Raw genomic sequence first — 15,409 nt, forward strand, 5'->3', positions numbered from 1 at the left:
ATCTTTTTTTCTTACAACTGTAATGGGTAATAACACTGGTGAATTAACACCATAAATCAATGTGCGGGATAGGATGTAGATAATGAGATGCCTCCTATATCTTTATAATGGAATTTCTCCAAATAGATACACACCATTTCCTTTTTTGGTGTTCCTTGACCTTTTAATATCCCTTTAAATAAATGCCTTTTTCCTTTAAAAGTAAGATTTTTGATAAAGATATGTAAAGAAAAGGGTTGTACTCAAGCTAACTGGTCATTTGTAGCCCAATGTCCTTGTCTATAATGGCCAGGGCTGTGATACACTTCAATTAAATGGGTAGCACTGTGGGCCATTCACCGTTTGTTTATTATGTGCTTTTAAAAAGTATGTGTAGCAGTGTGCGTGTGTGTTTCATACACCTTAAGGTTACACAGTCAATGTGGACTGGCAGAATTTGGGACTATGACATACCATGTAATGTGAAATGACCTACCAATAAATAGGCAACATGGGAGAAAGTCAAAGAGAAGATGTAGCCTGGATGATGTATGTGTAACTACTAGCCAGGCCCAGACTGGCAATCTGTGGGTTCTGACAAATGCCAGAGGGGCTGCTGTGTACTTGAAATGCCAGGGCCTATTTTGAATCCCAGTCCAGGCCTACCAGCAAACCTGTGGCTTCAACCGCAAAAGCTGTATCTGCAGTAATCAATATTAAAAGGTTCCTGATTTATCAACATTAATGGATTCTGTAGCTGAGAATCTCAGAGGCTTCATTTGCCTGCTGTCTCATACACAGCTGGGACGGCTCTATTTATCTCACAGACATGGAGAGAGATCTGCTGTGACTTATGGTGATTCTCTTTCAAGGCAGAAAAGAAGACATATGATATTTAGTTGAAAATGGAAAATTGAAATTGTTCTGTGAACCTGCAGGGGGGCAAACTCCGGGGGAAACATTTATGAAATGGAAAAAGAATAAACAAAGTTTCTAGTCAGTGGGTATTCTGTAATTAATGACAGGATCAATGAAGCAAAAATACCAGCAACTTTATTTGTGTCTGTGTAAATATGCGTGTGTGCATATATGTGTGTGACTTTATGACAGTTGGTTCACCTGGTGAACATTGAATGTACACATAACTTTGCACAATTCTAAGCTTTAGGCACAGTGCTTATTTTAAACACACAGCATACAAGAAGTTAAAGGTAATCCTCAACAGCATACCCGATGTTGCCCCCCCCAACACACATACGACTTGCACTCAGAAAGGGACAGGGGCTGTTTTACTGCTTTGAAGACGCAATTACACTCTCGCCACTTTTTTTCTATCACTCTATCCCTGCTCTTCTCTTTTTAATCGAGTTTGGTTTGAACCACTAATGCTTTACTTTGTTTATTTCTTGCTTTTGTGGCCAGATTGCTTAATTGAACTCTCATCAGTAGTGCAGACACATGTCATTAGTATGTGAATACATGCTGTACTGTGTACATAAGTGCTGGAATATGTTTTGTTAAATCCTCAAGACTCTTAGGGAGCTAGCACGCGGGCAGATTAGGAGAGATTTAGTCGCCTGACGACTAATCGCCTCTTCTGTGGGGCAACAATCTCCCCGAACTGCCTTCCCCCTGCTATAATGAGAAAATGCCAGCGCCAATGCACTTGCGGTGCTTCGATTTCTTAAGTCACCCGAAATTGCCTCACCAGGAAACTTCGGGCAACTTCGGAAATCGAAGCGCCCCGAGTGCATTGCCACTGGCGTTTTCAGGTTTTAAGCAGACGGAGGGCAGTTCAGGGAGATTGTCGCTCTGCAGAAGAGGCGATTAGTTGCCAGCCGACTAAATCTCCCCGAATCTGCCCTTGTGGTAAAGCCCTTACACTCAACACTCAACAGTTAATGATATATACAGCACTTGTAAATAAGATAACATTACTTAAGACATTTTTGCAACTGTGACTTACCCCAAACTGTCTACAAGATCCCATAACACGTTCAGGCTTGGAACAAGTGGGGATCCATCATACAGTACCAAGGAGGCTCCAGTCGCCAATGCTGTGATCAGCCAGTTCCACATCATCCACCCAGCCTGTTGTAGAGAAACAATTAATATATGTATGGCTATACAGCTGTATTTGCTCCAGCATTGCAGACTTTAACCTGGTAACCAAATTACAGTGTGTCACTATATCAGATAATTGAGGTGAACTAGAAACATAATGGCTTGAAATCTTCGTTCAGAAAATCTAAATTTGTTCCTAGCTATTCCAAAGAAAGTTAAAGCATTTGCAAAGCATCTAATGACTAACCTGATGGCCAAAAATGGCCATCACTTTAGTTACTAGATCAAGATATTACTTTATAATGAAGTATAATAAGCAGTATAGATCAGTGCTTATTTCTTGCAGTTCTATATAAGATGGTTGTGGTTCCTAAACACTGGAATGTCAGTTAGTGTGAGAATTGGCTCTGCTAGATACACTACTAATAGTTGTTAGGTAAGGGTTAGGTAAGTTAGGTCAAAATTTGGGGTAAATATATATTTGCTGTACTAGACATTTTTGAAACTATAGCTGAATGACTGATACACCAATATTATAGCCATGGTTGGATCTTCAAAGGGACCTTGGACAAAGGATGCTGGACCTTGGCGTAGGGTATGTAGGGACCCATAGGGTTAATCTGCCCCTATGGCTTTAAATCCCCACACTTCCTGATCTCCCTAGTTGCTAGTCAGATGCCCATGTAGCTAGTTGTACTTTACATATCACAGTAAATTGGCCAAGAGTTGCTGTGACCACATCCTGTCACACTTTGGTATAGTGAGTGAGAAGGCTTGGATCATCCTCTGGTTGCTGACCCAGCTGGATGTTTCCAGAGAGCCTGGGTACAACAAGGTCCAGTAAAGCCATGTGCCCTAGAGGGACCAGTACCTCTAGACAGAGATAAGTCGGGGAGCAGGGACCCCCTGAATGAGGCCAGCTAGAGATTGGGTACTACAGGTAATAGTACTCTATAGGAGGAGAGTAAGATAGGTAGGTTAATTAGCATGAGCAGCTTGGCTCCAACTAGGAGGGATAGCAAGGAGGTAGCTCTCCCCTCAGGCAAGACTGGCCTGTAGTTTAGGGACACAGTCTAATATGGAATGAGGGCTAGTGAGTTCCCTGATCCAACGTGTGAGGATCCAGGACACGGTGCTGAGATCCTGAGGGTGTATCTATCCAGGTGTTATCCCATTGCCTCATGGAGTGTTCCCCTGTGCTGTCTCTGAGGGACTTGTAGTAGCCATGTCATGATTATCTGCTGGGGCCTCTGTGGCTTGTAAGTACAAAACCTGTGGATCATTTGTCTTTATCAAATAAAAGTTTGCTTTCTTTGACTGCAAAAACCTCCTAGCGCCCATTTCTTTATTGGTTTATGCACAGTAGCCTGTGGGAGTTGCAGTTTCACTACCCCGCACCTTCACTTCTTCCACTTTGCAAAGGCCCTGTCTTAAGTGATAGAGTCCAGTGTAACCCATGCTCTAGTACACTAGCTGGTTGTTAACCCTGTTGGCCTGGATAGTCCAAAAACGTATTACAGGTATAAAGTGAAATGGTCTGGCAACCAAGACCTTAGAAGGAATTACCGTTGTATAGTACATAATGACATCACTGCTGGTGGTATTTCCATGTAAAATATGCTCCGTTAAGTGCTTGATGAGGGTTCCCTGAAAACAAAGAAATGCTAGTCAAAAAAAACAAAAGAAACTCAAAATAACGAAAAAAAATCTTACCATTTTTCCTTACTCAAGACAGAAAGCTAATGTCTATTTGAAAAGCTGCTTATATGAAATGATCAGATGGAAAATGCCATGACACATAGGGATTTATCAAAGGTCGAGGTGAAGTTTCGAATTCAAAAACTTCGAATTTCGAGCTATTGTTTTGTGTTTACTAGGGAATAGTCCAACTTCGATTCGAATTTGAAAAAAGGTCAAATGTTTTTGAAGTACTGTCTCTTAAAATATTCAACTTTAACGATTCGCCACCAAAAAGCTGCTGTTTTAGCCTATGGGGGATCTCCTAGAACATGTATGGAGGCAATTGAAGGTCGAAGTTAAAAAAAACTTTAAATCGAAGTAGATCGGAGTACGATCGAAGTAGGCCGAATCGGCCCACTTCGACCCCAAAAAACTTCGACCACCATTTGGTTGGTCTTTTTGAATTCAAAGGTTTTTTTAACTTCGACCTTTGATAAATATGCCCCTTAGGGCTCTTGACTTGTGCCAAGAGGGTTACTATCACACGTAGGGGCATATTTAAATAGGGTCGAATATCGAGGGTTAATTAACCCTCGATATTCGACTGCCGAATGTAAATCCTTCGACTTTGAATATCGAAGTCGAAGGATTTACCGCAAATAGTTAGATTGAACGATTAAATCCTTCGAATCGTTTGATTCGAAGGATTTTAATCCATCGATCGATTGATTTTTTTTTTTCGACCAAAAAAACATTAGAAAGCTTCTTATTCTGTTACTGTTTTAATGATTCCCCCCTAAGGATGAGCCCCTTAAAGGGATACTGTCATGGGAAAAAGAATGTTCAAAATGAATCAGTTAATAGTGCTGCTCCAGCAGAATTCTGAACTGAAATCCATTTCTCAAAAGAGCAAACTGATTTTTTTATATTCAATTTTGAAATCTGACATGGGGCTAGACATATTGTCAATTTCTCAGCTGCCTCAAGTCATGTGACTTGTGCTCTGATAAACTTCAGTCACTCTTTACTGCAAGTTGGAGTGATATCACCCCCTCCCTTCCCCCCCCCCCCCAGCAGCCAAACAAAAGAACAATGGGAAGGTAACCAGATAACAGCTCCCTAACACCAGATAACAGCTCCCTGGTAGATCTAAGAACAACACTCAATAGTAAAAACCCATGCCTCACTGAGACACATTCAGTTACATTGAGAAGGAAAAACAGCAGCCTGCCAGAAAGCATTTCTCTCCTAAAGTGCAGGCACAAGTCACATGACCAGGGGCAGCTGGGAAATTGACAAAATGTCTAGCCCCATGTCAGATTTCAAAATTGAATATAAAAAAATCTGTTTGCTCTTTTGAGAAATGGATTTCAGTGCAGAATTCTGCTGGAGTAGCACTATTAACTGATGCGTTTTTGAAAAAAATATGTTTTCTGATGACCGAATCCCTTTAAGTTCGTTGCAGTGGTAGAACTACTAGTGGGACATGTGTATATATGACAACAAAGTTATTCCCCATTTAAATACTCACCCCTGCAGAATGCACCATGCATTTAGGAGCCCCTGTAGTGCCTGAGGAGTACATTATGTACAGCGGGTGATTAAAGGGCAACTGTTCAAACTCCAGCTGGGGCGACTGGTCTCCAACTTTTCCAGTTGCCAGGAACTCATCCAAAAACATGCTGCGTAAAGGGTAAAGACAACCACATCAGCTTTTCTATATAGCTCTCTTTTTTTACTTCCCTTTTCTTTCCTTCTACAGTACATTCAACTTTTAGAATCAAATTGTTGGGAGGCATTGTGAATAAAGTGTCATTGAATACACAGTGGAAATGTTTAGCACACTCTGCAGCTACACAGATATCATGTCTTCCAGACTTATTGCTTTAAATTGTAAAACCACAAAGCATGACCGGCACATAGATGCAATGTTTTATTAACCGATAACATCCAAGCATTTATTATGCTTTTACAGCAAATATAACTGCTGATTTGCAGCTACGAGTTACTGCACTGCCGTTAATAAATACAAGCCAGGGATTTTAAATCTGGTGAAACAAGGGCCAGGTCAGAGGTTTTCCATATGCTTCTGAACTGAAATAAGTGTTGGGATTGTGCAGATAGTTATCACATAACAAGGGGCATTCCCAAGTACACAGTGCACACGTTTCATGTCATTGATAATCAGTTTATTTCTTTTCTGCTAGGTCCCGAGTAAAATGGGAGGCCAGCGGCAAGCTCCAGGAGAAATTAAATAAGCAGGGGAAATAATGTAACAAAGTAATAAATATATAAATTAAACTGGAGGTGTGAAAGGAGTCTACCGGTTGGAATATGAATTTAAATTTTCGCTCATTATGGGAAGATAAATCTTCACTTGAAGACGTTCAAGTGAATGCATGTCCCAAAAATTTACATGAAAAATGTCACTGCATTAGCATAGCTTAGGAGCAGCTGCAAAACCGCTTAACTGTTTGGTGGCACATGGTACTGCTAGGTATTGTATTGTTGTATTGGCTGTGCAGTAATACCAAGAATTGCATGGTCCTTTCCAAGCCATGAAACCAAAGCTTTTAGAAATAATCCCAGCAGCCCCATGAACCAAGTGAAACATTAATATTCCTCTCTTTTATCCCTGACTCCAAGACCAATATCAGCAGCACTCTAAATCATGCCCCTCCTGGCTTCCTCCACTTCATACTCACCCTCACTCACTGCTGCCATCTTTGTAGCCTAAAGGTCCTGATCCACCTACAGACTCCTCTCCCTATGGTCCATTTGAACTAGAATGGAGCGATATGCAGCACATGGCACTTCATTTTCCAGTTGTGTCTCTTCTAGATTAAGCTCTCTAGAGCAGCTCATCTTTCCTTCTTTTTCAGCATGTTAATTTAAATGTAGGTTATTAAATGTTCATGCCTGATCAATAGAATATGGTGTTGTAGTATACGCTACACTTTGTGGCAACAAAAACAGATTTGTTTGACAAAAGATTGAGTAGAGGTTTTGCATCTTTTTGTCACAATAGCAGATAAGGCTAATGTGGAAGGTTTTTATGGAAGATTAAAAGAAGAAAAGCCTGGTGCAGATGCATTAATAAATAGAGCACAGGTTGTTATGAAATATCCTGCCTCTACTCATATAGTCACTATAAACTGATAATGTCAGATAATGTGACAATAATGAAATGCTGCCTTTGCACAGAGCAAGTGATATAAATGTATGCAAAGCTTTGCTCTCAATCTGCTCTTTTTCATCAGCCAGATCAACCTGGTACCAGCAAAGACTAGTAATCCAATGCTTTAGTTGTAACTGTCTAGAGCAGTGCTGTCCAACTTCTGTGGTACCAAGGCCCGAAAATTTTTCCAGCCTACATGGTGGAGGGCGATAATGGAAGCCAGTGTTGACCACTCCCTGTTTTTAAACCACACCCATGTAATCACAAGATCATGTCCACATTAATTGTGGTAGCACACGAAAAAAACCAAATGGTTGGTGCTCACTGCAGGGATATCACTCATATGTGAAAAAAGTTGTCATATTAAGACATACCCTTAAATACATATAACTTCTCTTCCCCTTGGATAACACAGAACCCGCAGCACATGATTAAACACCTTAGGGGCTCTAACAATAATTTATTTTCAACTGCTAACAAACCCCCAGAACAAATACAAGGCTTATGTTCCACAGGCAGAGCAGGGCGCACCCAGGCAGAGCAGGGGGCACACGCAGGCAGAGCAGGGGGCACACGCAGGCAGAGCAGGGCATACATAGGAAGAGCAGAGCACATGTAGGCAAAGCAGAGCACACGCAGGCAGAGCAGGGCACACACAGGAAGCATAGGGCAAGCAGAGTATGGCACACAGGGAGCATAGGAAATGCAGAACAGAGCTAGAGACAGGGAAACCTATCAGGACCAGTCTCATATGTACTACATACAGTGACACAGTGCTGGTGCCCCATTAGCATTTTGTATAAAGTGTGAACAGGTGAACAATGTGGGCAGTTTCAGTCTGAGTCTCAGGTGTGAACAGTACAGGGCATTAGGGGAGTGAACAATAGAGGTGTCACAAGTGTGAACAATACAGGGGGATCACAGGTGTGAACAATACAAGGGATGTGAATCTGAATTTGAGGTTTAAACAATGCAGGGGCCAGTTAATCTCTGTACTGATATTATTTAAATTTTACATATAAGCAAACACAGCAGGTAGGTGGGGGCCACACAAGTGGGGATCGCGGGCCGCCACTTGGACAGCCCTGAAATGTAAAATAATATTGTTATTGGCAGGGGCACTGCTGACATGAGGCACGTTCAGAAACTCACTTCAGACGGCAGCAGCAGGCAATTTCGCTCTCCGCACTAGCAATGCTGTGCAAGGGGGGCAGTTTCAGAAAGGCCGCCTCAAGGCAGAAAGGACCCCCGAAATGCCCCTGGTTATTGGGGGCACCAATATAGTTACATTTTATTAAACTCATTCACAATATGGTTATGCAGTACTGCCACTGGGCCGCAGATAGACAGCCTTTGGTTCAGTTACTGCTGCAGAACTACAACACCCTGCATCCCACAATATGTACAGAATATAAACCAAACATAACAGTTTTAACAATGCAGAGCAGAAGTTCATATATTTTCATTACCTTAAAACACTTTTCATTTTTTGATGTTACTTTCCCTTTAAGAAGGCCATGTAGGGTTACTACCTTACTTAGAGTAGTAGTTAGTATTAGTTTAGCTTTGTAAATATTTAATGCATTAATAATCCCTATTAGTAAACACAGTGTCCCTAAACTCTGCTATCATACCTGTTAGGGATCTTTGAGATATCTATGTTTTCTTTCGGTAAGACGTATGGAATCACAACCACCTTTTTCAAGTCTGGCAACCCTAAGAATGAGAACAAATTTTAGATTATGAAAAAAGGAACATATAATTATAATGATAAGAAATACACAAATGCATTTTAAATATTTTACAGTTTTATTTACACATACAATTCAGTTCAGGGCATATAGAAGGGATATAGAGGTCATTTAGTGGGTTTGGCAGTCATCTCTTTACACATGGGTATTCTGAGATATTTAAAATGGATTCATACAATCACTAACACCACATCATCAAAGTTGCATTTTGTCTGGAGATGCCAATGAGCAATATTCAGCCACCAAATAAAAGTCATTCCCAGTGGCTGCTGAGGAGCATTGGGGTATATAAAACCTGGTTGGAGTCATGACTTATGCTCAGGTTATAATGTGTATATACTGTAAGCAAAGCTAATCACAAAATGATTCTACTGTGAGGCTCAGCAATTTTGATTATGCCATTAAACCTAAAGTAAAATGAAATACTGCACAAGTATGTGACACAAAGGAGCCTCATTTATATATTCCCTGGGCACCTTGTGCATCTGAATACGTGTCGGAAGGTGGGTAGGGAGCATGATATGGGACACCTAAGTGCCTCCCCCACCTGACCATGATGCATACAATGCAGCTCTGTATTCTTATGTGTTCAAAGTCTGATAAACATGGCAGCTTTTTTACACCTCCTTCAGCATTATAATTAAATTGGGTTGCCACCAGGCCTAGCCGGTAAAACATCTGCCAAGGCCAGGGCCGGTATTACAAATTTACTGACAATGTCGTTGCCGGTAAATTTGCAATACCCTTTAAAAACCTTGGCCTGTCCCCAATTCGCTTAGAACTTACCTTTTTTTTGACCTTCTGGCCATCGCGTGGTGTGGCTCCACCCCTTTTTGTGGCACAGTACATGGCCCTCACCCTTTTTACATCACTGGACACTCCTTTTGTTCCCGCCCCCCACTAGCCAGTAAAAACTTTGAGAAAAGGTGGCAACCCTATAAATAACCCCTATAGTGTTATACAGCACTGAGACAAATATCTTGTGACAATGACAATATAGACAATATGCACAGGATCACACCGTACCTTTAACTACACACTGGAGTTTCTCTAGATGAGAGTGTTCCTTCCCATTATAAATCACAGATTCGACAGAGAAGATTAATTTGGGGTGAATTTGTGAAAATCTGTCCAATACCCCCTGCAAACAAGAACAAAAAAAAACCCACCTGGAAAATAAGCATGAATCCGCTGTATATTTTATACTGGCATCACCGAATAGCGAACATTTCATTAACATGAGATGCTTTCATAACGGCAAGGAGTCCGTTTTCATTTGGAATGGATACATTGTGGTTCGGAAATAATTAGGCATGGGTAACAATTTTACCAAAAATAATCAGAGCAGTACTGTATCCTTTCCAGATAAAAATTGACTTCTTGCAGTTATATAAATTGTGCATATCCCTGCCTTAGCAGATTTTTGTTGCTAGTACAAGAAATTTAACAGTTATCGAAAAATGTCATTGCAAATGCTGCAAATTCTCTCATTAAAAACATTTATACACTTTAGGCCAGATTCAATTTAATAAGAAAATCTTATGTCCAAATTCAATTCCAGATTTTCCCAGAGCCAGATGCAATGGAGAGCCTTCTCCCCTCCAGTTTATCAAATAAAAAACTGAATTATGTGGGAAAAACTGGAACTGAATTAGGAGAAAAGTTTTTCGCCTCAAATTAAATCCTGCTGATATTTTTTCACACAAAAAAAACATAAAATAACCTTTTCCCATTGATCTGAATTTGTCAATTTGTTCTTAAATGTAATCATCTATAGAACATTAGCTAATTAAAACACACAGTCTGCTATTCATGATAGAGGCTTTGTGTCAAGTTTCATCTGAGGATCTGTGGTCACATAGGCAGTAGCTGCTGGTTTATTGCAACATTTCTTATCTTTCCCTGACTTAGCAGCCCACTGATGTCTCAGCTCCAGGATGCCCTTCCTATGCACAGTGCTGCACATTAGCTACTAGCGGCTGGCAAAACACATGGTTACAGTAAAGATTTTGAAAGCTGTAGGGGTGTTATTTCAAAATACTAGGGAGGCACCGAATCCAGGATTCAATCAGGATTCTGCCTTTTTCAGCAGGATTCGGATTCGGCCGAATTCTTCTGCCTGGCCGAAATTAATCTGAATCCTATTTGCCTATGCAAATTAGGGACGTTGAGGGAAATCGTGCAACTTTTTGTCACAAAACAAGTAAGTAAAAAATGTTTTCCCCTTCCCACCCCTAATTTGCATATGCAAATTAGGAGTTGGTTCGGTATTCGTGGGTTTGGCAGAATTCAAAATAGTGGATTCGTGCATCCCTACAAAATACCATGGCACTCTACATCCAAGAGACATGCAATGTTGTCCTGCAGTAGCATTGGCAAATGTATGGCACACCGTGATTATTACCCAAGATTCATCATGGCTGCTTATGTGAAAAGCGCCACAGGGTGCTATCGTTTTATTCTGAGTGATTTGTTGGGGGAAATTGAATTATATGCATATAAAAATCAAATGAATATACAGATGCTATTTGATCGCAATAGAATGAATACGCGTGTAGAACATGAAATGTAGCTTGTTGAAGAGAGATGGGAGTGCTTAATAGTCAGAGCATATTATAGTGTCATTTCAGTCTAGCAGATGAATTAGTGCGGAACAATCTGCTAACCGTTCAGTCCAGAAGAGATGATTAGCTTCTGTGAAAGAGAATTATAGGAAAGTATAGATTTCTAACAATGAGAATTACAGTACAAGCATTTTGGAAGGAAATATAAAGTCCTGAAATTTCAGCTTTAGCACCTCCTAACCCCTCCTTCCAAGCAAAAAAAGGTTTTAAAAGTAATTTGTGTAAGGAAGAATTTATGTATTTTCTTTGCTTGTCTCCATGGTTAAAAATGAATTGATGAACAATGGAACTTTAGTGTCCTCTAGTGGCAGACGCGGAAAATATGGGTGGAAAATATGTCAATTGCCAAAAATGTATTGTTAAAGGAGAAGGAAAGGTTAAAACTAAGCAAGCTTTAACATAAATGTCTATATAAATAGATCAGTAAACCCTCAAAGTAATACTGCTCTGAGTCCTCTGTCAAAAGAAACACAGTATTTCTATTGTGTACACATGGGCTTCTGTATCAGACTTCCTTCTTTCATCGTAAACATACAGGCACAGGCTTGAGCATGCTCAGTTTGTTCCCCTCTCCCTTTCCCCCTCCCTTCTCCCTCCCTGCTGTAATCTAAGCCCAGAACTATGAGCAAGCAGTGAGAGACTCAGGCAGGAAGTTATGTCACACCAAGCTAATATAGCAGCTGCTATCCTAAACAAACAGAAGGAAGTTGTAGAGCCGTTTACTCAGGTATGGTAAAGCAATCTACAGAATAAATATAGTGTTATAGCTTGAACTATTGTGGCTAATCTATTGGCAATAACTTGCTTCTGTAGCTTTCCTTTTCCTTTAAAGGGATTCTGTCTTGATTTCAATGGTGTCATTTTTATTTTTTAATAACACTATTTACATGACAATGAAATTCACTGTACCATATAAAATTGTATTCCTGAACCAACAAGTGTATTTTATTCTAGTTGTAATATTGGTGCGTAGGCAGCCATCTCAGGTCATTTGTGCCAGATACATGGCTTGCAAAAAGAGCCAGTACTTCACAATGGAACTGCTATCAGATAAGCTATTGTTTCTACTACTGCAGTGGGACTTGGATTTTTACTATTGAGTGCTATTCTCATATGTACCAGGGAACTGTTAATTGATTGCTTTCCCACTGATCTGCTGATAAACTGCTGGGTTGAGAATGGGAGGGGGGTTCCCATTTTGCAGTGTAGCCCTAAAGAGCGACTGAGGTTTATCAGAGCACAAACCCCACGACATGAGAAACTAACAACATGTAAGAATACTTGAATTTCTTTCCCAGAGTCTCATTATAGTATCAGTGAAAAATGAAAACAATTAGGCCCAAAAATTGAATAGGCCTTTAGGCCAGATAAGATTATTTAATTTGATATTCATTTGTTTTATGGGCTGATTTATTTGGGTTTAAATAAACCATACACTCAAAAGTCTCCAAGAAAAAGGGGTCTAATACAGAGGTGTCATACTTCAAAGGTTTACAGTCTATAAAAAGGAAAGAGCCAAAAACTATCCTGTTGTCTGCCATTCTATTCCAGGCATGGATGTAGCCATACTACAGTAAATATACAGTATTTAGGGTTTTACAGGAGTCTAATCTACTATAACTTCATTCTCCTTCATTATTTTGCTTCAAAAAGTAAAGCCATGCAGCACACTATATAACAAACTGGTGCAAGTCTGAATACAAGGGGCCTCATACAGTAACTGGTATAAAAAGCCAATTTACAGACAATGGCACCAGCCATGCTCAGGTACAAGCGAGATGAGTACTGAGAAATAAATCTTTGTAATATCAGTTATGGAGGAGAGAGCTTTGCACCTTCTGAAACACCAGTAAAGGCATATGGAGGAGTTATTAAGCAATAGAGGAAATAGTGAGAGAGGTGTATGGATAGGGAATACATGAGTGGGATGACTGCCAGTAAGCAAGTAAAGCACTGAGTGAAAACAGGAATGCTCAGTTCACTTACAGGGATGCCAAAGTCGGGAGACGTGGCACTCCAAATTGCTCCTATGCTCGCTGCTGCCAACGTTGCTTCAACTGTCTGAATGCAGTTTGGAAGATAACCTATAAGAAAGTGAAAGTCAACACCTTTATTCCATTCTTCTTTGTTCTTATGCTACAAACCAGGAGGAAGTAATTGAAATGATAGTGGGAATAAATTCTCAGCGCGTCCCCCACCAACTCCTTGGTCAGGGCTGCTACACATGCTCACTGTCCTGATCTCGAGATCTAGAGAAGAGGTGCTTAATGGGTGATAAGATAACTATGTATTAATATATAAGGAGATCATATAATAATCTCTCTAATGCTTTATTTACCATTAGGTCTTTCCAGCTGACGCAAGGCCACCCATTCCGATTAGAAGAAAGGAGGTTCCGTCTAAATATTCTGAAGGGTTTTTTTTTTACAGTGAGAGCTGTGAAGATATGGAAATTTCTCCATGAATCAGTCGTATAGGCTGATACATTAGAAAGATTTAAGAAGGGGTTGGATGTTTTTTTTAGCAAGTGAGGGAATACAGGGTTATGGAAGATAGCTCATAGTACAAGCTGATCCATGGACTAGTCTGATTGCCATTTTGGAGTCAGTAAGAAATTTTTTCCCCCTCTGAGGCAAATTGGAGAGGCTTCAAATGGGTTTTTTTGCCTTCCTCTGAATCAACGAGCAGTTAGGTAGGTTATATATAGACCTGAAAGGCTGAACTTTGGATGTGTGTCGTTTTTCAACCTAGCTTACTATGTTACTATGTAATTCTAAGCATTTTGTTGCCAGTCCACCACGCTGGAAAAAGCTTGAATGACAGAACACTTGTAATAAAATTTAACATTACCATAAAAAGAGAAAACTTCGGGTAGATATTGAACAGGTCTGTGTGCTGTTCTTGTTTTTATATTTCATTCTGTAAGAGACCATAGCTGAGAATATATATTTACCTACAACCCGGTCTCCTGCTTTGATGCCCATTTTCCTCATCGCCGCTGCAAATAGAGCAACATCCCGTCTCAGCTCTCCAAATGTCACTTTCTCTATGTTCTCTTTCCCTTCCCCTGCAAAAACAAGTTGGTCAAGAATAGCTTTACATACTCCTGAATGGTGAGAAATTAGAAAATAACTTAGTACGTGAGAATGTGCCACTCAGCAAACACAATAATACAATGCTCACTCCTCAGCATTATATCTGGGGGAAAGGTGATTACCGTTGAAAGGCCAGTATTCTGAAATAAATGCAGTAGAAACCCATACGTTTTTCAGGGGACCAATAAAAAATTATGTCAAATTCAGGAAAATGTAAAGTCAGGGAAATTTGTTAAAGCAGCTTTTCTTCAAGTATTGAAAGGATATAAAGGACAAAAGGATATAAAAACACAAGTCAGTTAATACTGTTAATACTGTGTTAATAACAGCATTAATGTTGCACTATGGGGGGCATGTGCAAGGCCACATACACAACCTACAGCAATAAGTGATTGGTACATAACTGTAGGAGGGGCAAACTATTTGCAATTAACCATTTACAGGCAGAACAATGGCAAAATGTACATCTGGTTAGTATTTTAAACCTCTATTTCACTAATAATAACATTCACAGAGGACAAACAGCAATTTTTGGGTACATCAGGACAACATTTTTATATAAAATCTAGGAAAAAAATTAAAATCAGGGAAATGCATCCATTGAAAATGCATTATAAATTGGTGGGACCACAAATAATAAATGTGGGGGTTCAGGTAAGTAAATACAATCACTTAGGGGTGCATAACTTTTGGCACCCTCAAGTAAATACACCCCTTCCTTCTCCTTTAAAGTGCCAGCAAAGAGGGTTAATTTACGAATGCAAGCACACACAATAAGATGGATGCAAAACATTAATGCTACTCAGAAAGGTACTTGCATACTAATGCACCTCTTTCGTTTCTACAGTGTGTACACACTGACACAAGGGAACCTGGGAATTAGCATAATACTCAACCTAGCAATAATGACAGGGTTCCCGTAGCAGGCAAGTCAATAGCTACAACTGACTTGTGCCAAGTGAATCAAACACTAATGCAATTATTACCTCCACTTTCTGGAACACAAAAGCAGGGGGGACTGCAACTTGTTACTGACTT

At 40.1% G+C, this 15,409-nt stretch overlaps 1 protein-coding gene across 1 annotated transcript in view; it reads right to left on the minus strand.

Annotated features, from left to right (window-relative positions):
• aacs.S (acetoacetyl-CoA synthetase S homeolog) overlaps positions 1–15,409 on the minus strand; it is a 42,589-nt gene that overhangs the window by 19,417 nt on the left and 7,763 nt on the right. Inside the window, exons 4-10 of the mRNA XM_018244183.2 lie at positions 14,230–14,343; positions 13,263–13,360; positions 9,679–9,793; positions 8,536–8,617; positions 5,255–5,405; positions 3,610–3,690; positions 1,946–2,070 (exon numbers count right to left, since the gene is read on the minus strand). Of these exons, the coding sequence (XP_018099672.1) occupies positions 1,946–2,070; positions 3,610–3,690; positions 5,255–5,405; positions 8,536–8,617; positions 9,679–9,793; positions 13,263–13,360; positions 14,230–14,343 (766 nt within the window). The remainder of the gene's footprint in view (positions 1–1,945; positions 2,071–3,609; positions 3,691–5,254; positions 5,406–8,535; positions 8,618–9,678; positions 9,794–13,262; positions 13,361–14,229; positions 14,344–15,409) is intronic.

This window comes from Xenopus laevis, chromosome 1S (assembly GCF_017654675.1).
Source record: "Xenopus laevis strain J_2021 chromosome 1S, Xenopus_laevis_v10.1, whole genome shotgun sequence".
NCBI lineage: Eukaryota > Metazoa > Chordata > Amphibia > Anura > Pipidae > Xenopus > Xenopus laevis.